A 27,392-nucleotide genomic window follows, 5' to 3' on the forward strand; every position below is an offset into this window, starting at 1 on the left:
AAACCCCGAGTGAAGAGTCTGTGTGCGTCATCGCTAGTCCGTCCAATGTACCACCCCAACCCACTATGGTTGATCATGATGCATTGGAAGGCGTCGCAGATATGACTGAATCACAGATATTCAAAGCAATGAGCGACCCGGATTACGTAAAAACGAGAACAATGTTCGGTGTAAATCTCTACGACATCCTCGTCTGCATGGATGTATTGCATCGTGCTGAGGATGACAACGAGGATTCAAAAGCAGCAGAGATGATAGCCTCAGGGGGGGCTCACGGGGAATACCTGAAGCGGGTCAACGATAGTTAACTGCTTCTAATAATTAGAAGTGACAGACTATCGCAAATTAGAATCTAACTTGCGACCCAGTTGAACCTCAACCCATGTGGAGAGTATATCTCCCTTCAGAGCGCACCAGGCAATGGATAGTCTTCAGATATCATGATAATACTTTTCCCTCCCTCCACCGTACTATCTACGGTGTTCGAAACACCGACAAAAAACTTGAAACGAAAAAGGTTCGAACACGTTCGTTCGTACACGTTCGTGTACGAACGAAGCTCGTACACGAACGTGTACGAAAAAGTGACTTCGGTGTGACTCTAGGTTGTCTAGAAAAAGTTCTCCACGCTGTTCGGAAACCCTTGAAAGGACCTGCTTTCTGGTTGGATGGTATGACAAAGGACATTGCCCGAATGATTCGCGCCTGCGAAATCTGCCAAGTGAACAAAGATCTTGATATAATGAACCAGGCTCCTCTCGGTTTTCGACGATGGCAAAAAAGATTCACGAGGATCCAGCTAGATCTTGCCGGACACTTCAGCCTCTCGAGCCAGATTGATGTGATTCCTTGGGAAACAGAATATTTGTGCCTGATGATATGCGAAGTTCGCATTCGCATATGCACCCATGTGTGCTTAGCTGTTCCTGCCAAATCGACATCAGCGCGTGATGTTATTGGATCCTTGCTCAATGAGCAATGCTCATATAGTTTGGGACATATGGTGTCCCCGAGAGCATCCCAATTGATGCATGCCCAGCTCATGATAATGCGACACTTCGTCAGTTCACCTCGTCATGGGGGACGGAGATAACTCTGGGTATTCCGGAGAGACCTGAATCGCAAGGCTTAGTTGAACGCTTGATAAGAGATGTTAAAACTGCGATAAGGATTGGGACCAATTGTGGCGAAGTAACACTGCCCTGGTGGATCTGTGCACTTAACGCAGTCACTGTTCACAATTCTTAACCTATACAAGATGTTTTGGGTTTTTCGAGATGGTAAATTGACGTCTGTACATTTTGTGAGACCGTCTATTCCATTGAAATTCTGTAACGAGTTAAAAAGGCATTTTTTTGGGAATTAAATAAAAAATAATTGGCTAGAAGTATGGTAGTTTCCCGAAAGCTACTGAGGCCCAATTATAATACGGCGCCATTAGGTCCCTTCAAGAGTTTCCCCAAGTTGATATCAGAGTCTTCCATGTTCATACGCATATAAGATCAGTTCGTCCTAGCCAGACTTGTCGAGATCACTTTGGCGAATGATATGAAAATACTCTGTACTTTATCGTGCATTAGTATGGTTATTAGCAATCACTGAATATCCTCATAAAAAGCCCATACCATAAATCAAACAATTCGAGATCAGTTCCTTCTCGTTGAAGTTCTAGTTGCCATTCCGATAACTGTAAACACAAGACGCCGGGAAAATGCAGAAACGACGCGCAAGAGGTAGCAGGAATAAAACAGGGAGTCAATTTAACAGATACGAGGCTAAAGTAACAACGAACTCATGAGAGTGAATACTGTCTATTTGCTGATAATAACGACGATTCCGATTGCTGATCCTAAATAGGAAAATAAACATTTATTCACATCAGATTGCTGACCTTCAAAACCTTGTCAAGCTCGAGGCTATCAGCTACTGCATGACAAAACTCATATGTTCCCAACATGATAGCGCAGCCAGGGATAACCTACCCAACCTAATTTGTATCTTACAAGGAGTAACCTAAGATACCTTCAAGAGTCGAGGTCCAAGACCAACAGTGAATCCTCGAAGACGATACTCTTCGAAAATCGCCATCATCGCTGATCCAGTAGTGTGAATTCTAATGGAAAACATCAATAACCCTCCTACCGTTAAAAGCGCGCGCCCAGACGATCGATTACAAAGATACCCTCCTCTCCCTACGGCGAGCTCCTCATAAAATTGGCGATCGTCGTATAAAAAGATGCCGATTGACAACACGTCCATGAGGATCGAGTCACCGACCAGCTCGTTCCCACGCTACACAGAGCGACTCTTTCAATTCGAATAATCGATCATCTGGGCGCGCGCTAAATGTGTACTCACCGCTTAGCCACGTTAGTGTGGTGTCCACTACTACTACTAGTAGGACGAGTCGCTGTTTGTAATTGAGTTTTGACCATATCAAAGGGATGCGTCGCAGCAGCCGCGATAGTTCCGCAGACCGCACCATTTAGGAAGGAGAATCCGAAGGTTTCCATCCAAGTTACGGGAACGTTGGTCTGACGAAAGAAAAGACACTTTTCGTAACGCGTAAGAATATCAAGTTCATTATTATGATGGAGTTTTACGTCAAGTGGCGTAATACTATATATAAAAACCCCATATTCGCGGTGATATGCAGTAGTCGTGAAATATATTTTTCACTAGTATTTTTCATATCACTAGGGTAGTGAAACTCCAATATATATAGCATTATGACAATAATTATATATAATACAACCAATCAAAGCCATTGTGCAGTAGAGTATGATATGAAAGCTTGAAATCATTGGAGATGATTGAGCGCATGAAAATACACTGAAGGGAACGGCCATTTCTTAATATCAATGCGAGCGTGTGTGATAAGCGATTTTCCAACAACTAATGCGATTCAGCAGATGACCAAACTGTCATCAAATTCCTCCTCGGAAATATGAAAAATACAAAAGTTATATTGGAGTTTCACAACCCGTTTTACGTAAAGTGACGTAAAACTCGGTGAAAAACGCGCGATATTTGCGGCGATATGCAGTAGTCGTAAAATATATTTTTTTCACTAGTGTTTTTCATATCACTAGGGTGGTGAAACTCCGATAAATCCTAAACAATAATATATCGTATAATAAAGAAGAAATACGAAGTTGAGCAATAATGATGTGACACTTTTGAGCAACTCGCGAACAGCGTTGGAATGTATGTTCCCTTTCCTCACCTGAGCTCGGGGGTCTCCCATCAATTATAGAAGTTTATATACAAACTTGGATAAAAATGTAGGGAATCCAAATTTCCTCAGAATTTTCATACTCTCACCAACACACGTAGTTGCATACTACCTTACGAGCAAACTCTATTGCTTCCGCAGAAAGAAAGCCTCAATACAAACATACTCCTCACGAAAAGGAAACTCAGTTACCAGAATTAACGCGATAATCATCAAAGGGAGATTACGAAGAAAACGTTGGAGTTTCATAACCCGTTTTACTTGAAGTGGTGAAAAACGCGATATTCGCGGCTTGTAGTAGTCGTGAAATGTGTTGTTTTTCACTAGTGATTTTCATATCACTAGGGTGATGAAACTCCACTATATAGCAAGAATATGTATGCACTACTGCGGGTTGAAGTAAACACACACAATCATCATACGTATAAAAGCGTATCGAGACAAAACATAGTATTATGAATATACACAATATTACGGGAAAAAATAAAAGCATATTTTTCCCATAATTTCCACGCTTCGTCCTTCCCAAAAACGACAGTGTACTATTTCTTATATACCATCACAATACCTCAGCTTGTTTTTCAGCTAATTCCAAGAGTTCCTCATCATTAGCACTACGCGCTGCCCCTCGTCGCTCCACGTGGTCCGGCAAGAATATTTTCTTATTGTACTCGTATAGCGACCAGTAGATCGCGGAAAATGGTAAATCACTGACAAAAAAAAATTTACAGGGATTTTTCCAACAATTTTTTCGGCGTTTTTTCCGACTATAATCAAAAAAATTCACATATTTTTACGAAATGTTATAACCGCACACGTGTGTACGCTCATTTTGAATTTATCATTAACCTTCAATGTGAGAAAAATCGCTCAGATTTTTACAGTAAAAATTACAATTAGGAATAGAGTAACAAATAGAGTAACAAAAGAAAAGTAAAAAGTAACAAAACAAGTAAATAGAGTGGCTCAAAATATTCTTCCTACTGGTCAACTTTAAGTGGTCAATATTATGTCAATATTAATAATGACAGTATACAGTAACAGTATAATGTCAATATTAATAATGATCAACGTGATAATCACAATCACTCGTTATACTCCATATCGCATATGAAGTTCGAGCAAACACCACTAATATTAATAAATTATTCTTACGAAAACACATATTTTTTTCGACCATGAAATTACTCAAAAAACAGCAAATATGATGAAGACTATCATCACCGTAGGCGTTGAGTTTACATATTTCTATTCTGGCAAATGTTGGCTTAATTCCTGCAGTTACCTTACGGTGAAAATCGGTGAAAACTCAGAATTTTATGCGCCAACCCAACCGCAAAAAGCGATCACACTGAATGGAGTTTCGCCCGTTTTGTGTAAAGTTACGTAAACCCGATGTTCGCGGTGATATGCAGTAGTCGCAAAATTTTACTAGTGTTTTTCATATCGCAGGTGAAACTCCAATAGAAGAGTCGTGCGGCAGTCCAAAGACCTTTTAGTATGAATATTACAACTACGTTTGTTGATCAACGTCTGTCCAGACTGAAGATTTTTGCAGGACAGAATGATTAGTAATAGTGAAATAGCCGGGATGGAACCCGAGACCTCCGGGTAGCCAACGATGCGCATTACGGTTATGCCAAATATACATGATATAAGTTCGTGTTCTGTACGAATAGACAAACTAACTAACGTATCACATGGTGTGATTCACATCCGGGTGAAGCCAAATCAAATGAAAATTTTAAAATATTTCTTATATTATCCACCGTAAAAATTGGCAGAATATTACCGAACTAATGTGGGTAGCAAACCTCGCCAAAAACTAGAAAAAGAATCTTCGCGTAAAACTCGCTTCACAGTGGCCATTGCTCCCTCGCCCATACCGGTGGTGGCTTGTACACGCGTACGGAGGAATTCCACTGAAAGTGATACCATCCTTTCTCCAACTCACGATGGGAGTCGAGACTCACAAGGAGAGAATATAGTAACTGCAGTAGCTCTTGCTGCGGCACTCGCAATTCCATCGGGGACGCGTTCACGCCAGTGTTCATACAGAACGAAAAATACCTAAGAAGAGTATCTTAGGTTCCCGCAGGGAAGATTCAAAACAGGTCCGCTTGGAGAACAAAAGTTTGAATCGGATATGCTTACCCAATTAGATGGTATTTGATATACTAGACTGGTCATAGTTCCGTTCCACAGAGCTCGCCAACCATAAGCGTCTTTAATGTGTCGCATCACCTGCAGGCCACTTGTATTGATCCGTTGATGATTCAAAGCTGGTGAAGCCTAAGGGGAAGGATATCTTAGGTTGGGTGCAAAAAGATTCAAAGTAGGTCCGATACCTGCCAATAGTTCTTGACCACATCAAAGGGAGTGCATACTGCAGTAACAGCGACCGAGCCCATAGTAGAGGCCACTAAGGTGTACCGTAACGTCGCCTTCTCGCCGCTCGAGGCTGCCATCAATCAAACTTAAGGCTCGTAGTACTAGTAACAATAAACTTGGATAAAATGCCCTTCGAACATACGACAAGCTAATATCGATTAGAATGGCGTGCGCTAAGTTAGTTCAGATTGTGCAGATATCTGAGCGAGGCCATTTCCGTTCTATGGGGGCGTATCTTAGGTTGCTCTAGGTAAGATACGGAATAGGTACGCTAATATACCATGTTGTGCATGCGTGCATGGAATTCTCGTCCAATTTCATGCGATTGTTCACTTCTTTTTAAGTGACCTTTTAACGCAATGAGACACTCAGTCTCGTTTCTTGTTAGAAACTACCCGTCGTTTGTTCAGCAGCCACTTCTTGTTATTCGATATTCTACTGTACTCACCCACGCCCAATTGTCAGAGTAGATGATACTTTCTTGAGAGGCCTTCAATGCAACACTTCGTTGAAATACTAACACAACAACTGTGGTTCACGCTTAGAGCTTCGTCATCTGCGCTTATCACAGTTCAGGTCAACCACTGTAACCATATAACTTTTTTGCTTTTCCTCATGTTATACTCAGTAGAGTTTCCCTTTCTAATAAGGCCAACCAAATGGCTAATTTTCAGTGTTGCATTTCTATCTTCCGCTCAACTGTATGAACGCCTGTCGTTCTCGATCAGGCACATCCAATGATGATGCGTCTACCAGAGTCGGGTCTCTCTACTTTGCATCGTCATTGCTACGCTGACTCTCCCTAGTGCTCCCGTTTATGGTCCCGTCATTCAAGTGTGTCTGATTGTCTACTCTAATGCTATGACTTACTATTACTAATCCCCTCTTTTTCCTGCTCATGGGTGGTTGATTCTCGCGTTGTAAATGAGGTTGTCATCTTGGCGTTACATTTGTGTATAGGTGTTCTCTTCTCTAGCATGATGATCATCTACTGGCTACCCTGTCTCATCACGCTTGTCTCTATTCGTCACGCTCACTCTAGCGGTCCACCCCCTAACCAATATGACGATGTAGATCTTGGTGAAGTTCAAATGCGGCACCCCGGAAAGGCCTCACGCGATCATCCTGAGTATGGGGGTAAGAAAACGCGGAGGTCATGGCGATCAGTTCTCAATCGATTGAGTGGTAAACGAAGTAGCAAGGAAGTGCCAAATGAAGGTCACGATGCGGCCGTCCGTCGAGTTTCCGACAGACTCTCCGCTACCAGTCTGAGCCGAGGTGTCGACTCGGGGAATGACGGCATCGCTAGTGACGGTAAAAAGGCGAGATTCTCAAAGTTGAAAGGGTTTTTCAACGGCAAGGGGTCTCGGAAGAGTGGTGAGCTATTTGATCAATCCTCGTCCAGCACTGAACATTCCCGTGATGCTACTTCAACTACCCTTCGTTCTAGTCTGCCACATATGGTCACTACGGAGGAGTTGCAGAGAGGCCTTTCGACTCTAAATGAGGTTTCTGCTGAATCCACGATGGACTGGGATGCTGCGGATCGCACAACTCAAGGGATGGGTGATTCTCATGCCGATCTTCCCGCGGATGTCTATTGCAACTATCATAGTGGCCATGCTCTCTGCCTTGCAAAAATCCCGGACTCTGATTTTGTTGATATATTCCACCACAACTTCGCAAAGAAGAGTACTAAGTCCTGCGGAGTGTCCACTTTCCCGAGCTTTGAGCCGGATGGTGAAGCCTTATCGAGGTTACCAGGAGAGAACGAAAAGGCTTGGGAGAAAGCGATGAAGCAATTGAAGGGGAAGAAGAGTTGGCAGGCTCCAGCCGACCAAGAGTTGTTGAACCAATTTAGACATCTAATATTCCACACTTGTGACATTGAAATAGAAGGGACATCTTTTGGCGTCACGGCTCTCTACATTAAACCTATGGAAGATCAGAAGCTCAGCGTGGCCTTCTTCACCGAACCGGAGAAGGTTGCTGTTGTTTGGGAATTTGAAAGACATGAACTTGTCGTCCCGGGCCATCAGAGAACTTACATTAGTATGGACCCGCCGTTCGAGGTTGAACTCGCACACAAACGGGCGAAGGTTACAGTAGCTGGAGAGCGAATCCAAGGCGTAGTTTTTACTCGTAAAAACATCTTCACGCTTCCGGGAGAATCTTATAGATCGAAGAATCAGATATTATGCTTTCGATTTTCATGGACTACGGAAGCAATTGCTGTCATGAAGTACGGGGAGAAATGGGCATTTATGATGAGCGAGAAGGAGACTACATGAATCTGTCCTACTGCTAGTAGAACCAATCTTATTGTGTATGATGATGTTGATGTTCAACCAATCGTATTTGAGTTTGAGATTATCTCAATATATTTTCTTTTCACGTAACGGTCCATAGGGAGGCCACAGGATATCCTGAACTGCCTCCATTTGGGAGTATTCTGAAAAATTCTATTCAACTTGATGTGGAAGAGCAACGCTGATTTCGAATGAATAATCCGTCACCGACTCGTCCTCTAGCAGTGATAAACTTGCGCGATTTAAAGAATCAAACTGGGAAACACTTAACGACGTGAGAGGTTCAATCAGAAGGAAGATCCATCATCTCATTTCACTCGAGGCACGTTTCGCTATATCAGACGAGGATCATGCCTCTCTGTTTGACCTAGGCTCTCCAATATCCATCTCTTGAAAACTGAGACATATTATAAGTGATAATGATACGAGTGATAGTTAATAGGCTGACGAGAGCATTATCACATACAATACATTCAATGCATTTGGTCCCCTCATCGTCACTTATATCATTATATTAGCAAGGTAGCTAGGCTAGGCCTAAGCACAGCGTGTATGATATTGTGCAATAGGGAGGATTGTGAAAAGAGTGGAGAAAGGTCTTAACCATTACCTCACTCGTCACACCTCGAGTCGCAGGGAAAGCTCATATTCGTAACCCCCTGCTGCACTGCCTCTTGCACTCACCAGATCACTCAAGCTCAAAAGTGCTGCGCTTTCGAAGTAGCGCTACTGATTTTCCAAGGCCGACCAAACATCATTAAAACAATAGTAGCAGCATAATATTGCTAACCGTTAGAAGTACTGCATTAATTTCGGGGGAGGAGGGAAGCTAGCTCGGGAGGATACAACACATCCAACACTGTCTAGCACGCTGAGAAAGTTTAGATCTCAACTCTAGCTTCTCCTCTCCCAACGTAGCCGAGAAGTTACAGGTTGAGGACCAATCCCCAGAGCGTGTTAAGGAAGGCGGCTGTAGTGAACTCCCTCCGACAAGGATACCGTAATTTGTGATATTCTTGTGTCATTTTCTGAGCTAGGCTGTGCATTTGTCTTTCCTCGCTAGATAATGTCATTTTAGTGTATTACGATACTGTGGTGTATATTTGAGCATTAGATCAGTATTTCTCCCTATATCCTTGTTACCGGCTTAAGCATTTGGTTTTGTTAAGTCAAGAGGGAGATCACAACAGGCACGACTTCAACTTTCAGCGGCTCGTTATAATCGGTTATTAACTCAGTTACAATGTTCCAATTGATGATGATATCATCATTATTCATTGAGTAACGATTCACGTATTTGTAGGACAGGTCGAATTCCTAGTATATATAAATATGAGCTTCGTTGAGATGATCCAGCGGAACTAAAGTGATCATACTAATGACCTTATTTCAAACGTTTGACTGAGGAGAATAATCGTCTATGGTTGAGGAAGCCAAGCGGATACTCCTCAATTGATCATTAGCTATGAACTATATCTTCTCGTAAGGTCCTCATCTTGTATTCGAAGCATCACAGTTGACGAGTAATTACTGCTTGCATCGTCCATCAGTCCTTACAACTCCACAACTACTGCTCAGTCCAAATAGAACTCTGAATATCTTGTCGCGAGGAGGTATATTGCAAGGCGACGGGCACACACACGAATCTTGTGATACAGTGACAAGAAAAACCCTAAGGGCTTTGGTTGAACTAAGTCGGTGGAGATCATCTTCCCTACTTAGCCAGTGGATTCCATGATTTGAGAGCGATAAGGACACCAGTGTGTGTTACAGGGGATTGGAATGAAAATGACGGTACTCGAGTATCGTCCAATTGAATTGTGAAGGACTGACCCACTGAAAACACAACACTCGTAATGATAAGGAAATTTTGCGAGAGAAAGCGCTCATCATCTTATCGAAGCAAAACAAAACTAGCAGTGTGTACTCCAGAGAAGGGTGATTGCGAGTAACCCTCTGGGAATCCCATCCTGATTAAGAGGTCGATCCACGGCCGCTATCATTAAGAATGTGTCAAATGCCAGAGGACATGGGAATTCCCCCAACGCCGTTATTTGCCACCCATGATGACGATTATCGAGAAACCAATAACACTCTGATGATTGAAGTAGCGCACAGGGACAACAGCTGAGAGACATCTATGAACCCCGGGAGGGCCTAAGAAGACAACCATTACGTCCACCTGAATTGCTCTTCGAAATCCTCATTTTGGCGGGCACCCCGTGGCAGGGGAAGCCACTTCGGGCAAGACGCGGAAGTATTTGTCACAAACTGTGGCGCAGCTGACGATAAGATGGACATCCGCACGAATGAGAATTTCCCTGACGATTTGGTGAATGCCGGAGACACTCATACGCATTCTTTCCCAGTTGTGTCCTCTGCCTCCCCATGCTGCTGCTTCCAGTTGCTCTCCTGATTTGTATCTATAGTGACAAGGACAGGCTAGTACGAGGAGCCCTCGGAGGAAGCGAGGACAGCGCTCTCCACGACAGCACCAACAAAGGCCAGACAGACGGTGAATCGCCTTTCGTCCGTGCTTACAGTTTACCTCCGGGCAAGATTCTCAAAGGTGGCCGCCGTAAAGTGAAGAATAAGGAGAGTCCATCATCATCGCCATTATCAACGTCTCAACCAGCTGGCATGTTTATCAGAGGGTTTATGCGTCGATCTCTTGAAAGAATAAAACCATCCGTTGCTCAGCCAAGAGCGGCTTCGACTAACGATGTGACCGACGGCAAATCTGTGGCGGTTTCGAAGGAGAAGAAGAAAAGGCTTTCATCTGTTAAAGAAATCAAAGACATCTTGGATTGCGACAGGCCGGCTGACGTTTATTGTCGCTTTCATGACTCTGAGTCCGTCCTATGTTTTGCCAAACTACCAGGCGGCGATTTCACTGATGTTTTCTATCATCATTTACGGAGTAATAAGACCCAAAGCTGTCAAGTCCTGACTTATCCAAGCTACCACGCCAAGAAAGGGGAGTGCTACAAAAACCCAGCAAAGCTTGAGGCCAAGTGGACGGAGGCAGTGGAAGAGGCGAATACTAGCAGCAAAGGTTGGGAGAAATCCAAAGCGCGAGATATTGAGAAGTTCCGTCATCTGATTCCCCTCCAGTGCGACATCGACATTGAAGGCATATCCTTCGACGTCAGCGCTATCTATGTCAAGTTTCCTACTGCTTTCAACGGCACCTTGAGCATCGCTTTTTTCAAAAGCCCTGAGGAGCCGTATAAAATTTTGGAGTTCACTCGCGCTTACCCGACTCATCTGGCAAGATATGAACTAAGGTATCACAGTCTTGAGCCTCCTATCGATATTGGGGCCGGCACTTTCGGTAATCTACACATGAGAGCTCATGTGTCTTACGATGGAAAGAAAATCGATGTCACTCTGCCAAAGGATTATGTCTTCTTTTTCAAGACAAGCTCCGGAGAACAAAGCGGTTCGAAAGACCAAATGTTTATCTTTCTCTTGGGGGAATATAATAAAACGTTTGCCGTTATGAAGTTCGGTGACAAATGGGCGTTGATGACGGATGAAGCCGTTACTGAACGTTAACTGCACGTATGCTAATATGGCCACTCATGAGATGTTCTTCATTTGTTGTTGTTATCTGTTAGAATGACCATAATCTGTAGAGTTGATTATAACATCAATTCATCCCACCAAGGTTAGAGGATAACTCTGCTTACCTCACTATATTATACGCACACGACTCAGGGTAGGAGTGTAAGAAACCTTCCCAACAGCCCAGCTATTGATCATGCCATGTGATCGACTATCAATGATTTAAGCTACTGTACATCACTTGAGTATTGCTAAAGGCGAGCATCCATGAAAGCGAGACTGGACACGTCCAAGCAGTTTTCGAGCGCCCAACTTCCGGAACAATCACGCATTCTTCACTCTGTTGCAACGCGCAATTCCTCCACACTTCGAGCGAAATTCAATTCCCCTCAAGCTCTACTCTCCAAGATGTTCTCCATCATCACTGTCGTATTCAGTGTCACCATCTGTGTCACCACTGAAGGCAGAAGTTTTCTCCGCTTCAAAGTGGGTGGCAGCAGAGGGCGGAGCCAACTCTCGAGAGAGCTGTCGTGGCTAGCCAGTGAACCACCCAAGCCCGATTCCTTCCTCAACGACGATCTCTATTGTGTATTTAACGATGAAGATGAAGCCCTATGTGCCGTCAGAACTCATCACGGTAATGTTCACAGTCTTCTTGCTTACAACACAACCGGCTTTAATAGACGCACGCAGAGCGTCTCAGTGACAACCTATCCAAACGTCATCGATCCTCCAAAAGCTAAAGGGACCATCAAAAGTTATCTATTTAAGCTTAAGGGTTCAAGGGCCGAGAATAACTTGCGGTCGACCATGGAAGCTCCCCTTAAGCAAAACTACGATATCATCTTGAAACAGAGTCTCATGGGGTTTGACCAGATCGATATGAGCAAGAACCCTAAAATGACATCCAGCGATCCCGAAAGGTACCTGGACTTCACCTTCTTGTCTTTTCCCCCCGTCACCCCCAAGACCTATCGCTTATTCAAAGTGGAGAGGATTTCTGCGGAGCATGTGGCCTACGCCGGGGAGTTCGCGTGTCAAGATCCTGAATCGCAACTCATACCGGTTGGGGAAGGGTATCACATCACAGTAGACCAGAGGATGAGCGCTGATCTCGAGAAGTCCTATATAGACGATCGCCTTTGGTGGTTTTCGGGAAGCAGGTTCTACTACGACTTCTTCTTCCGGTTCCCCCATGGCACTTACGGGTTCCTAGCAGGCTATGGTGATAACAAGTATGTGATCTTGAGAGAGCGGTGGTATGTGTGACGAATGCTTATCGTTGATGTTATTGTCGCCATTGTTGTTGTTGTTATCATATCATCGTAGTGTTACTAGTCAACACAACACGAATCTTAACAGGGGAAATATCAAGACACGAAAATATTTAGCGCAATATGTAGTTGCGAGCAGATGTCTGAAGCGATACAGGACCACAGGTTCGAAGCCGCCAGACATCGAATTTCCCACCTAGGATGAGAGCTAGTGCTCGAAGTCTGTCAATATGCTTCCCACAAGAATCCTCATCAATGAGAATCCAAACCGCCTCGGGCATTGGGTCGGTGATAGTTGGCAAAGAAAGGATAAGCTCAACGATGTCATGAGATTCGCTGCTGCCCTCTCTCGAAGTGTACCTGATTCATGTTTGAAAATAATCTAACCGGGAGTCGAACCTCGGACTTCTGCACTGAAGCATAACTTTCTACCAATAGACCAAACCGACAGATACTCACCACACTTCAATATCCCCTATCTCGTCATGGAGGGATATCTCGCTATTCTGAAGGACGGATCTCAAGCCGGCAGGATGGGCGATAATCACCTGCGAGTGTTTCAGCGATCGAAAAGGAGACTTATGTCACCAATCTTTCGTTTGAATTCAAATATTTTCGCCTCTCTAACATTAAAGTCAACTCCTTGCTGTTCAGAAAGTTACCAATCGACATTTTCGGAGAGAAATAACTTTCTGCTGGTTTCGATTGTGATCCGATCTGATGAGACGGGAAGATGCAAATACAGGCGGAATCGGGACTAGTGTGTGGAAACATCAATTGACCGACGAGATTTGGTGGAAATTCACCCGTCAGCAGATTGAGTACTAGATGATACGCCTAATAGGCCAGGCCCAGGATGGTCGAAGATGAGCTCGGAATGACTGGTGCTAGGATCGAACCAGGAATCTTTCGATTACCCACATAATGCGGGCTACACTACGCAACGTTGTGGATTGACTTACTAAACAAGAGCACCAATGAGCATCAAAACGAGTATTTTACACCAGTTCGGTGAAAAAGGATTATACGTTGTGGCGAAAAGGCGCCTTTAGCCGAAATACTCTAAGTTGACGCAGACACATCATCTGCTCAGTGTTGTTATTACGCGGGTAAGGAGACGAGAATCTGAGAAAGAAAAATTAATTCAAAACCTACCTATGGCGTTTATGTTATTAGATTGACATAGAAATGATAGTATTCAATTATACGTGCTCCAATTTAACTTGGAAAGATCGAAAGAATAATATCAACATGTTTCACGTCGACCGAGAATCCCGACGCTTTTTTTCCGAAAAAAGTCATTGAAAATTACAACAAGGTGATGATAACACTCACCGGGTAAATCTCGATCGACTAGAATGGTCAGGAATGGTATAGCTGATGGGTTACTGTACCTAACATCGACATGAAATAATATCTTGTGCATGCGTGCAAGATTCATACCAGCTTATTGTGCCATCTGGATGGACAACAGCTGCTGTAATATCTTCTTCTTTTTCAAATATATCTAGAGAAGGGGGACGACGTTTCGGTGTTCTGAAAGAGTAAAGACATATTTTCATGTCGATTTAATAAAGTAAAGGAATGAGCCCAGTATGGTAATTAAGTTGACTGTGGAGGATTAAGATAACAAGTCTAGGGGTACTTACGTTGAACTCTTCCGACTTGCCCCTTCTGGGGATGTATGCTCAAGCTCGATTGGACTCTGAAAATTTATTCATGCACAGCCGACTCAGCACCCAGGCCTTACCTGATTCGAAGTTTTCTCGGAAATACTGTACTCAGTAGCGTTGGCCTGGACAGCCCCACTCTCACATCGACAAGATGGTGTAGTAGACATAATAGTGTGCTATAGACAACACTACGAAAGATCCCTGGATCCACTCCCAGTCGAGTCATTATTCTCATCCACTTATTTGAGAAATTATTCCACAAGATGCTCCAACTCAAAACCCAAATTTACACAAAAATGAAGGGTAATACTCAACGCGTTATGTATAATTTACAACATATCTTCCTCGACAATATTCCGACAAGACAATTCGGCAGCCCTGTTCCAAGATGTACTCATAGACAACTCAAGAAACAGTTTCACTTCCGAAAAAACCTTCAACTTGATACCACAGCGATACTGCGATACTAACACCAAATGAATGATGAGGACGAATCATTCACATATACTTTAATTAAATGACGAGTTATTATTATTCAGCTATCCAGACAATGGTACTCATGCGAATGATCATTGATAAGGATGTGATAACTCGAACAACAAGTACTGTCATTTTCAATACACTGAAGGCGCTACTGCCCGAAACTTTGTAACAATATTTCCCTCGACGATTGGGGTGATAATGATAATGTGATGAGTGATGAGAAGAAGACTGGTAATACTACAATTCACAATTACTATATAAATAACAGAGTTAATTCCGAGGAAAAACGTAATGAGGGAAACATTATCATAACAATCCACATTCATGGAGGATACTCTACAAGAGTCTAATACAGAAAATATGTTGTGAGCATCATCACTTCAACTGATAATAATAATACTTACACAGTCACAACATCCATACAGCATTGATTTAATTACGGTATTTGATACTGGTGATGATAGTGAAGGCAAAAGAGACCATTAAGGTCAATCACTATGATGATGATGATGAGCATCGAAGAATCGATAAATCGACCAATACGTCAAACAATGACCACCACCACCCACGATGACCAGATCCATCTATACCGAAAAAATGGAGAAACTAAGAATGATACTTCGAGTTAGTGTTGTTGTTGTAAGACCAGTTATGATATGTGATAGTAGTAGTAGTAGTAGTAGCAGTAGTAGTAGTAGTAGTAGTAGTAGTAGTAGTAGTAGTAGTAGTAGTAGTAGTAGTAGCAGTAGTAGTAGTAGTAGTAGTAGTAGTAGTAGTAGTAGTAGTAGTAGTAGTAGTAGTAGTAGCAGTAGTAGTAGTAGTAGTAGTAGTAGTAGTAGTAGTAGTAGTAGTAGTAGTAGTAGTAGTAGTAGTAGTAGTAGTAGTAGTAGTAGTAGTAGCAGTAGTAGTAGTAGTAGTAGTAGTAGTTTTACAACTTCTCGAGAGGAATCAATGGTAACATAATGATCATAATTATGATAGGAAAAACTGCACGCTTCGAGGACTTCACGAAAGCGGACAGGGAAACTTGAAACTCTTCTTCCACTTCATCACCCGCAGTCAAGAGCCTACAGCTGAGGTTTTGTTCTTGTTGTTGTTGTTTTTGAGTTATTATCATGCACTAGGGCATGAAGTAATATAATATTCCCGAATCATTGAGATGAAAACACCATTTAGGCGCTTCCATTCCGGACTTGACAGTCAACATCATCTGGAGAGAGCCTGAATTAAAAACAATGCACCTCCCAAGAATAGAACCCACAACCTCCCGGATACAATAACTCGGTTAAGCGCTCAACGACTCGACCACCTAGCAACATATTTTCACTCACTTCTGAATTCTCCCATCATCAACTCCAGTGATGCCTTCATCATCTGTTATAATCCTAAGACAATAACAACATGCTAAAGTCATCGCCACAATTTCCTTGCCGCTGCCCGGTTCAAACAGCAGTAACTTATACTCGTTTTCCACACATGAAAACTAAACCATTAAGTGAATCGATTATTTATCCTTCCAATTTTGAGAGTTCGAAGAATATCCAATTTCACTAACCTCATAAATGTAATAACAATGTGAATCGGCTGATGGCGCTCAGAAGCGTTTTCCCAGTCCATAAATCTACTTCATGTTTTCAAAAACACGAGTTCACATAACTATGTTTCAACTAGTGATAATTCAATCTTACTAATCGAGTACTACAAACAGATGTTCACTTTAGAAGTTATATTATGGTGAAGTTTCAACAATCTCGGATATTTACGAAGTAGAAATTCAAATCGAAATCGACTAAAATTGTGATCATCTTTTCAACTCATTCGCGAAAGAAAATTCCCTCAACGCTATAAATGAGTTCCGCGAAATCCAATGATAAAAAAACTCGCGTATGAATTTTCTGATTTCTCTTCATTAAAAATATCAATCCGCAACTTACTCTATTTTCACAAACCTTTCCCTCCGATGACGATGTCGTCCATCACCAGCTCGGCGCTTCTCAACCAACTTTCTATCCCTCATATTTGCCGATCTTGAAGATTCTCTGGAGACCGAGCTCGACCTAATATACAACAAAAGATTCTTACGCACAGCGAAGAATATCTATCGTTTTTCACGGGGAAGCAAATTCTGAAACTATACATGTAAATGCTCATATTATAAATGTTTACCAAAACTTCTACAACTCGAATATTGCGATTTCAGTATAGTTTTCCGTGAAATTTTTCCCCATTTTTTCCATAAATTCCGATTCCCAACTCACTTATCACTCTCCAACTTGTGGACAGTTTGAATACCCGAATTGTGATGACGACGCTCAGCCAGAGGAAGATAAAACAGCGGCCTGGATAGGAGAATCTTAGGTTCACCACGGTAAGATACAAAACAGGTTACCCCATCTCGTCATCATCATCATCCTCTACAATCAACATTCTTCCACGGCAACTTGCATCATGTGAGTTCTAAAGATAATCTTCGCTGTGCGATACTAAGATACTCCTTTCACCCTCACCTTATCTGGATTCCTAGGAAGCCCGTTCACTTGAGAATCAACAACCACAGCAATTGGCATCTTTAAAGAAAATAAATGAAAACTTCCTATCACCAAAAGTATATATATATCATACCAAACGACCACTCATCGATTAATAGATACCCTTTTAATATGCGCACGCGTGCAAAACATGCACGCCTTAAAAAATATGAAAATTCACCTGTTGATGATGACGATAGGAAAATTTTGAGGAAATTTCGGGAAAATTTCTTATTGATTTCTGTACAATTCTACCCGAATTCATATGTCTTTCGAAACTCCCGAGGAAAGCGAACATATATTCCTCCAACACTGTACCCAATACCACACTTCAGCTTAGCCATCACAGGTTCGATCCTCGGCACCTGCATTTTTCCGCTACCAACTTCGCGAATTTATTGAAAATTCTCATCAACTATTCTGGTCGATGACAACGATAAATTTATTTTTCATTTTTGAATACTCATACCATAAATCGTTTCCCATGCAAATTCCTGAGCAATTTGAGAAGCCATATATTCCAACACTAATTCTTCACGAAATTCATAAAGTGACTGCCTACAGGTTATATAGATTTCAGACGATAATCGATCACGTGATCGATTTGTCCAAGTTCATAAATATATATATTCCACGCCGAGATGGAACTCGCGACCAATTATTTTAAGGAGAATCTTATGATTGCCACATAGGGTATCTTAGGTTCATGATGGTAAGATACAAAATAGGCCCAATTGAAGCCTCAACACAACATGTCAAAGATATCACCACGCACTTCAAAGAATCTTCATACTTCAACTACCTTCATCCTACCTCAAAGATTCCCCAATTACATGGTAATGTAAAAAGCGCTCGCCCTCGTGATCGATTCAGAAACAGTAATTATTAATAATCTATATATAGCATGCTGCGGCAGTCCACCCACCCGAGTTCGATTCCCAGGGGACTAATTTTGCGACTTTTTTGCAGGGCGATTTATACACCAAAAATTGCCAAAGTCACTCAGCAGCGTTAGAAATAATGGAAAACAGAACGATATAAAATCGATCAGCTGATCGATATAATCGATCGACCGATCGATCAGTAATTCATTACCTAAATAATCTTGCTCTCTTACCAAATCTTGCATTTCCTCAACGCTAAGCTTACCCTATGAATTGGAATTAGAAGATTCCTTACGACCATTCACCGAGCCAACTAGTATCCTGAAAAATGATATCCAAGGTTCAACGATGCAAGATTCAAAATAGGTCCGCAAACATACCACTTACTCGAGCCGCCTAGTAGTAGTACAACATCGACTCGAACGAGGCGTATCTTTTATTCTGCGGACCACCAATGCGGGCAAACGGAATATCTCCGACGACCTACATACAGCAGCACTGTTATAAAAATGGTTAACATGTACCAAAATTACAGCGGAGCGATGCAACCCTCATCATCATCCATCACAATTACCGTCATCCTAGTTGACATCAGTGCTCGTTGTGAATCTATCTACACATACAACATAAAAGATTCCACAACGCACAGCGAAGATTTTTCCAAACATAAAATCTTATAACAATATAATCTATATTATAATCATACCACAACATACTCTACAATCTGAACAACTATTCAAAGTAATTTAACTCTCACATATACACAGCCCACCAAGGTTCGATCCCCACACCATGCATTTTATAACAATATTTCCTATCAACATGTTGATGTCCACAATACTACTATACATATATATTTAAATATAAATAAATATCATTCGATCGAGGTTCGATTCCCACACCCTACATTTAATGATGACCTCCTTTTCTTAACTTCAGCAATAGGAAGGCGTGGCACAAACGATGGTCGGGTGGACATCAAAGAGAGAAAGAGAACAAATCTGGACCTATTTTGAATCTTACACATCCAACCTCAAGATACCACCATCAAGTGAATGGATATAAAATATGATGAAAATTATCCCCACCTGGAAAACGATACAACAAATATCCAAGGTTCAACCATGTAAGATCCAAAACAGGCCCAAAAGAGGACCACAAAACTATTCGCCACTTATCTAAACGACTACCAACATTGGAGAAATATATGTTCGCTTTCCTCAGCTGCTGACCTCAGGAGTTTCCAAAGCAAATTATAAAATTTTACATACGAATTCGAATACGAGTGTACAGAAACCAACAATAATTTCCCAAATATTTCCTCGAAATTTCCATATCGTCATCACCAACACATGTAGTTGATGACCATGTGCATATTTTTCTACTCACAAATAACAACCTCCAAAAAAAATATTTTTCATAAAATTTTTTAGAGAACTCAACACAATTCATTTTTCAAGTAACGGTTTGTTAGCGTGCAGTAAGCCTACATTCTACCCTACCCCCACACATATCTCTTATCGATCACCTGATCGATTTCATCCATACCAAAACCGTCTCAATACGAAAACATGCACATGGTCAACTACATATAACAAAAAAATTGGTTTTTTTACACTACTACGCAAAGTCATTTATATTCATACCGTAATTTCGGAAACTCCATAGTAAAAAAGTGTACAAATTTCCGTAAAATTTTACTTTACATCAACAAATGAATTTCCAGATTTGAAAATTGTTAAAAACCTGAGCGAAACCGTTACACAAATTTATCATTTTTTTATATTTTTTTACAAACTCATCCGGAGTACTTCTATGAACGTTTTGCCAATCGATTCACGTTCAAGCTCATGATGATACCAATATTAGATCTTCAAACTGTCAAATTTAAATATGATTACCTTTTACGAATTTTCGCATTCCTGAATCGCTTCGCTCCGCCCAATTTCAACTGTTGGAGTTGCCTCGTTCGTCAACAACTCCAAGTCGAGAGCTCCATCATGCTTGACAATGTGCTCTGAAAATATATCAAAAATAATTATTCAAATATCATCAAGAATAATCGATCACGTAATCGATTATAGTATTATTACTAAATTCTACAATTTTTCGAAAATTTTCGAAAATACATAAATTTTATCGCCGTTATTGGAAAAGGGATTCTCATAAAATTTCACCAGTTTTACGTGAAGTGGCGTAAAACTCCGTGAGAAAGCCGATATTCGCAGCGATATGCAGTAGTCGTGAAATATGTTTTTCATATCACTAGGGTGATGAAACTCCAAAATTTTGATTTCAACTCTTCAAAATATTAATCGATCACGTGATCGATTATCTCTAAATATATATTCTAAATAAAACTCAATAATTTTACTTAGGTCCCCGGTTCGATTCCCAGCCCCTCCCTTTCTACCCAATGAATCCGTCAAAAGTTGTATTTCATTTCCCAACTGCGTCAAGTCCGGCTTCAATAGAAACTTCACAGACTTCATCCTACCACAGCCATTTACCAAATCGATCATCTGGGCGCGCGCTTTTTGCTCACCAGCTGTTCGCCGTCCTCTGAGTCGGAATATTTCCCAAAGTTACTCTCATCAATGCTTCCCTTTCGTGTGGGGAATCCCCAATCGAAATCACATTGCGCCAAGACCTAAAAAAGATTGAACATACGTGTTTGAAAAAAGTAAACATAAAACTCTTCAACTGTTTGCTAATTGCGGAGCGAGCGTAGCATATACCGCAACAACAGGCACTTTCGCATTGTGCGTGCGTGCAGAATTATTCTGGCTCAACTACGAGGCTGTCAGATATGTCAAACGACTCCTCTATATGCGAAAAAATCGGAAAATTAGATTATGCGAACAACTCGAAGAGATATGCACGAAAAACTTTAATGATGGAAAAATGTCCCACCCGAGAATCGAACCGGGCTGGACCTATGTAAACTTCATTGATTGAGTCCATGGACGTGGACTCAGTGAGCTCCTTCGTCACGAGGGCCTAGTTTTATAATAAAACTAAACATCCAATCACGACTACCAACATTGGAGAAATATATGTTCGCTTTCCTCAGCTGCTCAGCTCAGGATTTTCCAAAGCTGATTATAAAATTTTACATACGAATTCGAATACAAGTGTATAGAAATCAATTAAAAATTTCACCAAAATTTCCTCATAATTTCAATATTATCACCAACACATGTAGTTCACCATATGCATATGCTCCCGCATAACATTATAATGTAATGCATCAAGCTGTGCGCAACTAGCATATATATAAAAGATATCTTTCACATCTATATATCACCATGCGTAAACTAAGATACCTCCCAAAAAATCTTCCCTGTGCGCAGCTAGTATATATATAAAAGATATCTTTCACATCTATATATCACCATGCGTAAACTAAGATACCTCCTCGAAAAATCTTCCCTGTGCGCAACTAGCATATATATAAAAGATATCTTTCACATCTATATATCACCATGCGTAAACTAAGATACTTCCCAAAAAATCTTCCCTGTGCGCAACTAGCATATATATAGAAGATATCTTTCACATCTATATATCACCATGCGTAAACTAAGATACCTCCCAAAAATCTTCCCGGTGCGTAACTAGCATATATATAAAAGATATCTTTCACATCTATATGTCACCCTGGGTAACCTAAGATACCTCCCTTTAAAAATCTTCCCTGTGCGCAACTAGCATATATATAAAAGATATCTTTCACATCTATATATCACCATGCGTAAACTAAGATACTTCCCAAAAAATCTTCCCTGTGCGTAACTAGCATATATATAGAAGATATCTTTCACATCTATATATCACCATGCGTAAACTAAGATACCTCCCTTTAAAAATCTTCCCTGTGCGCAACTAGCATATATATAAAAGATATCTTTCACATCTATATATCACCATGCGTAAACTAAGATACTTCCCAAAAAATCTTCCCTGTGCGCAACTAGCATATATATAGAAGATATCTTTCACATCTATATATCACCATGCGTAAACTAAGATACCTCCCAAAAATCTTCCCGGTGCGTAACTAGCATATATATAAAAGATATCTTTCACATCTATATATCACCATGCGTAAACTAAGATACCTCCCTTTAAAAATCTTCCCTGTGCGCAACTAGCATATATATAAAAGATATCTTTCACATCTATATATCACCATGCGTAAACTAAGATACCTCCTTAAAAATCTTCCCTGTGCGCGGCGGCCGCCGCCACCACCACGACTACCTGTGCATAACAGAGCTCTGCATCCAAAAGTTCGATGGTTGTTCGATTAAATGCGAATTAACTCCACTCATAGGCGTAGCACCTGTGTAAGCAAATCGATCACGTGATCGATTTGGATACTCACATCGTTGACCATCAATGATATCTCTGAATGCATGAGCTTTCCATCCCGCCGGACTTTTAACGCCTTTATGCTCAAACGCACCTGCCCAAAAATTATACAAAAATTTTGTTGCAAAAAATTACTCGAAATTTTTGCGAATTTTTCCAATTCTCAACAGTGTTGGAATATATGTTCGGTTTCCTCAACTGCTCAACTCGGGAGTTTCCCGATTTCCTGTAAAAGTGTATAAAAACCAACGGAAATGTCCTTCTTATTCTCATCAACATACATGGGAGTTTTACAACCCGTTTTACGTGAAGTGGCGTAAAACTCCGTGAAAAACGCGATATTCGCGGCGATATGCACTAGTCGTGAAATGTGTTTTTCATATCAATCAGACGAGAAACATTTTTCCACACTGCATTTGAAATCAAATCTTGCAATCTTGCTCCCACTTGCATTTCCTCAACGCCACATATCCTACTTCGTGCGCTGCAAATTTTCACCGCTAAATTTTGAAGCAGCAGTTCTAATGATGGTAGCCACTTTCGGCAAGACAACTCAAACCATCCTTCCTGAGAAGAAAGGGCACAAATCATTAAAATATTTTACTTCCAAATGTGGGGAAATATTCACATATGTTGATAACGACAACTAGGAAATTCTCGAGCTGTTTCTTGGTAACTTCCAGGGTTGTTCTTTTCAGATGAAAATTATATAACATATTTTCCAACACTGATTTCACGCAACTTCAAAATATGCAAATAAGAAAAAGCTACCAAAATATTTTTGAGAAAAAAATTTTCATAAAAATGTAATTCTATATAACCAATACGATGAATAACTTTCCAGAATCATCACCACATACATTCCAGAATGCTAAAATCCGAATCACAATTTTCCCGCATTTTCTGCCCACAATTTCGGCAAAAAATACGAGTAAAAGAAATCGAAGATTTTTATAAATGACATAATTGATAGCCTTCCGAGTTGATATTCATTTCTTCGGCAAAATATTTTACACGCAGAAAATGCAAAAAAACCGATAACGAATGTGACTCTGTTGATTTCACAGTATATATAGATTTCAATAAAAAAATATAAGATTTGATATGATAATCGATCACACGATCGATTTATTGATGAATAGTGTTAAAATGAGTCTGTCGTGGAAGCATGCCGGGATCGAACCCACGACCTTTCCCTCCCCACCTGAGCGTTAGTGACTATAACCACTTTACCTAACGAAGCGGCCTTCCGAACCATCTTCACGGCGAGCTCGGCCAACTCCGATAGCGCATCGATGAATTTCTCGGGTACGAATGGATCGCAAACCTCATTGGAAAAAATCCATATCAACAAAAAAATTGTGAAATTATCAAATTTTACGGTAAAAAGTTTCGGTAAAAATTCACCAAACAAATACCAGCGAAAATTATGGGAGATATCATCCATCCGAAATTGGAAAAAATCACAAAAGTAATTATCAAAAGAGCCAAATAATAATTTTTCCGTTTCACATTTCTTACAATGATTTTTTTCATAAAAAAAGGAAAAACTTCGCTCCGCCTTTTTTATTACATTCAAACCGTTCACTTTTGCCCAAGTTGTCGGACAGATGGTATCATCCCAATCGAAAATCAGCAAAGTTTGAACTCTCGCTGGCGTCGCTGAGAATCTCCCATCCTTTCTGGTGTTTATTGCATTACCTTACTCGGAGTCGTCAATAAAGATTCTTTCAAGGGCGTCGGGGTGACACCAATAGTAGTGCTGAAAAAATGCAACATGCCGGGATCGAATGCGTAGCTTTCTCCCCACCTCCCATTAGAAATATCCCCCTCCTTTTCATCATCGGCCTCCGCTGGTGTCAACAACACCGTGAACATAGAATGGTCGTGATTTTCTATAGGATTCAATTCACCCTCTTCTCGAGAAGATCCTTTCGGTGTCATCATAACGCCACTTCCAACATGTGTAAATGTAGCCGTCGGAAAACCTTGAAAATCTCAAAAGAGTGAATTCGATCAAATCGATCGGATGATCGATTTATCATATTGTGGAGATTTCACAATCAAAAGACGTAAAAACTATTTGGAAAAAGAATTTAATAAGTAATAAAGTAATTAAGCAAGCTTAAAAACCTGAAAACTCAAATCGATCAGTTGATCGATTAAATCGATCAGTTGATCGATTAAATCGATCACTCCAATTTCCCATACTACTATTCACATGTGAATGACCTCGGCGACTTAAAACGTCGCGACTTTCGTTTTCCGCGTCCCCATCAAAATCCAACTCTAGACATCTGCGGTTACCTAAATCGATCACGTGATCGATTATCCAATATCTTAGATTCAGAATAGGTTACCTTTAGTCTGAATCGGAGTTCCCTCTTGAAGATCTTCCACTGAAATCGGTTCCTCATTTTCGGCGGCTTTTTCAGTCGAAGGAGTGGCAAACATTTAAATGGAAATCAATCAATACTCTAACAAAATCGATCGTCTGATCGATTACATCATAGAAATGAAAGAAAATTCATCGTTGTTTTCCACGTCGGAAATTTCTCATAAAAACCCAGAATTTTACCCAAAAGTATACACAAAATATTTTTGGTGTGAATAAATTCCCAAGAAGATGACGATGCTACTTAATCCATCAATGATTCCTTAGTAGTGAAATTGGTCCATCCATATCGATCACGTGATCGATTTCACACCGTCTCCTCGACAAAACCTCCCAAAGACGATTTTACAATTCTTGATCTTGGTACATACCCCAACCTATTTTGAATCTTACCAAGCCAACCTAAGATATTTATCACTCATGCATAATCGTTGATACTATCGCACTGAATTGAATCAACCAAATCACAAAAAAACGAAGAAATGATGGAAAAACTCCAAATAATTCGGATTGCCGGAAAAAAATCGTTTTAATCGATGATAACAATAGAAAAAACGAAAAAAATACCAGAAAAATCACAATGCTAAAAACAATCAAAATTTCCTCCAAAAATGCCCTCACCACAGTTCGAACCCGGAGCCTTTCGACTACCTCAATTTTCCCATTTTCCTCAGCCGCTGCTGAGTTGGTGAATGCCCCCAGGACTTGCGAAAAAAACCTTAGTAGTTTTATACAAACATGTAGTCAACCTCACTAATAAAGTTTATTTATAATTTTTAATCAGATTCATATTCTTCCGATGAATTCCCTAATACTCATTACTCTTTTTATGGAAAAATAAAACGGCAAATTTTATTAAACTCATTCCCGAGACCTTTTTATGGTAGGATAAATGTGTCCAACCAAACTTCCCCCTGGGAAAACGATGATTCGAAAAACTAAGCTAAATCGAATGATATAAAAAATCACATGAAAATTTCTATCACCGGTTCGAAATAGACATTAATACCAAACATTTCACCATCATGAAGTTCTACTATGTGTTTCGTTTCCGGATGGTCTTTTACCTGACCTAAACCGTATCTTACCTTCCCAACCTCAAGATATCATATGTCTTTGATGAGCTCGGTCGAGGATAGATGAAAATCTCTCTGAAGAAATTTACGTTGAACGCGACGAATTTCTGGGCTTTTGGTATTGATCTTTCGTAAATTATTCGCTGTGCGTAAAGATTCATTCCAGGCCCAGTAAGATTCAAATCGTCTATCACGTGTTATTCATAAATTAGTTTACAACGCGCTCAAACTGAGAAGATATCTTCCACGAGAGCAGAAACCATTGGAGTGTTTGAGGACATATCTTTGCGCACAGCGAAGATTTTTGAAATCTCATGTAAAATGATATACCGCTCCCTCGAATTCATTATAATTTTCGAACTCATCACTCTATAGATAAATCGGCAAAAATTAAATTTGAGAATTTATTCCAGGATGAAATTATATCGCGGCGAAATTACAAGCACGAAAGATTGAGTTAACGACGGGGAGTAGCAATTCTTTTGTTAATCACACAAAAGGCGTCGGAAGATCTTTCCCTCGCCGAGTGTCACCAGTCACCACTAGTTAGAATTAATTTTGGCTATACGTATGTCGGTGATCAACACGCTCCACGACGGAAAGGGAACTTTACCAATCATAATATTTTATAATAACTTCGACTTCACGACGATGAGGAAACTGCTCCCCGTAGATTGAATAGTCTTGATAAGGTAGACGTAATAATTCTAACTTCATTTTCGACTCGAACTTAAAAAAAACTAGTGAGCAATTTATTTCACGACTACTGCATATCACTGCGAATATCGGGTTTTCCGTGGGGATTTACGCCACTTCACGTGAAACGGGTGAGGCTCCATTAGTTCAGAGCGAAAGTAAATCACTTCATATTCTTAGGACGTATCTTAGGGTTGACATGGCAAGATACGGAAGATGCCTTATTGAAAAATATAATTGAAAAAATTACGACGTAATTTCAGTTGGTTGAAAACCTAGGATACTCAGACGTATCTTAGGTGAGCTCACAGAAGATTCAAATCAGGTCCGAGACAGACCAGAAACCCGAACTGTTATACAGATGAAAGCTGTTATCAAAGCAAGCAGAAACCCGAACTGCTGCGAGCGAGCGACAAACTTCCTTGGACTTGTCGTCTTCCTTGGATTTGTATTTACCTGGAAAGGAGTATATATCTACGCTCTTAAAGAGACTCTCTTCATGAGACG

At 40.8% G+C, this 27,392-nt stretch overlaps 6 protein-coding genes across 6 annotated transcripts; 4 read left to right on the forward strand and 2 right to left on the reverse strand.

Moving 5' to 3' along the window:
• Positions 1–990: 990 nt before the first annotated feature.
• Pmar_PMAR009250 (hypothetical protein) lies at positions 991–1,191 on the forward strand (the record flags this gene model as incomplete). The annotated part of the gene is made up of 1 exon (XM_002764788.1): positions 991–1,191. A coding segment is annotated over one exon (201 nt), but the record flags the coding sequence as incomplete, so codon positions are not given.
• A 552-nt stretch (positions 1,192–1,743) lies between these two features.
• Positions 1,744–5,731, reverse strand: Pmar_PMAR009251 (conserved hypothetical protein). The gene is made up of 10 exons (XM_002764789.1): positions 5,584–5,731; positions 5,390–5,527; positions 5,209–5,305; positions 5,028–5,157; positions 3,804–3,945; positions 2,359–2,534; positions 2,197–2,292; positions 2,023–2,113; positions 1,892–1,978; positions 1,744–1,849 (listed from the first exon to the last, which is right to left on the reverse strand). Exons 1-10 carry the CDS (start codon positions 5,701–5,703, stop codon positions 1,793–1,795), a joined length of 1,134 nt encoding a protein of 377 aa, XP_002764835.1. The 5' UTR covers positions 5,704–5,731; the 3' UTR covers positions 1,744–1,792.
• A 1,355-nt stretch (positions 5,732–7,086) lies between these two features.
• Positions 7,087–7,917, forward strand: Pmar_PMAR009252 (hypothetical protein; the record flags this gene model as incomplete). The annotated part of the gene is made up of 1 exon (XM_002764790.1): positions 7,087–7,917. One exon carries the CDS (start codon positions 7,087–7,089, stop codon positions 7,915–7,917), a length of 831 nt encoding a protein of 276 aa, XP_002764836.1.
• Positions 7,918–10,593: 2,676 nt separating this feature from the next.
• Pmar_PMAR009253 (hypothetical protein) lies at positions 10,594–11,493 on the forward strand (the record flags this gene model as incomplete). The annotated part of the gene is made up of 1 exon (XM_002764791.1): positions 10,594–11,493. One exon carries the CDS (start codon positions 10,594–10,596, stop codon positions 11,491–11,493), a length of 900 nt encoding a protein of 299 aa, XP_002764837.1.
• An 819-nt stretch (positions 11,494–12,312) lies between these two features.
• On the forward strand, positions 12,313–12,771 carry Pmar_PMAR009254 (hypothetical protein; the record flags this gene model as incomplete). The annotated part of the gene is made up of 1 exon (XM_002764792.1): positions 12,313–12,771. One exon carries the CDS (start codon positions 12,313–12,315, stop codon positions 12,769–12,771), a length of 459 nt encoding a protein of 152 aa, XP_002764838.1.
• Positions 12,772–18,610: 5,839 nt separating this feature from the next.
• Pmar_PMAR009255 (hypothetical protein) lies at positions 18,611–24,596 on the reverse strand (the record flags this gene model as incomplete). Its single annotated transcript, XM_002764793.1, has 9 exons — positions 18,611–18,665; positions 18,732–18,827; positions 18,878–18,957; positions 20,890–20,994; positions 21,258–21,344; positions 22,732–22,812; positions 23,923–24,045; positions 24,420–24,480; positions 24,529–24,596. 9 exons carry the CDS (start codon positions 24,594–24,596, stop codon positions 18,611–18,613), a joined length of 756 nt encoding a protein of 251 aa, XP_002764839.1.
• Positions 24,597–27,392: the final 2,796 nt, after the last annotated feature.

This window comes from Perkinsus marinus, assembly GCF_000006405.1.
Source record: "Perkinsus marinus ATCC 50983 genomic scaffold scf_1104296976154, whole genome shotgun sequence".
NCBI lineage: Eukaryota > Perkinsozoa > Perkinsida > Perkinsidae > Perkinsus > Perkinsus marinus.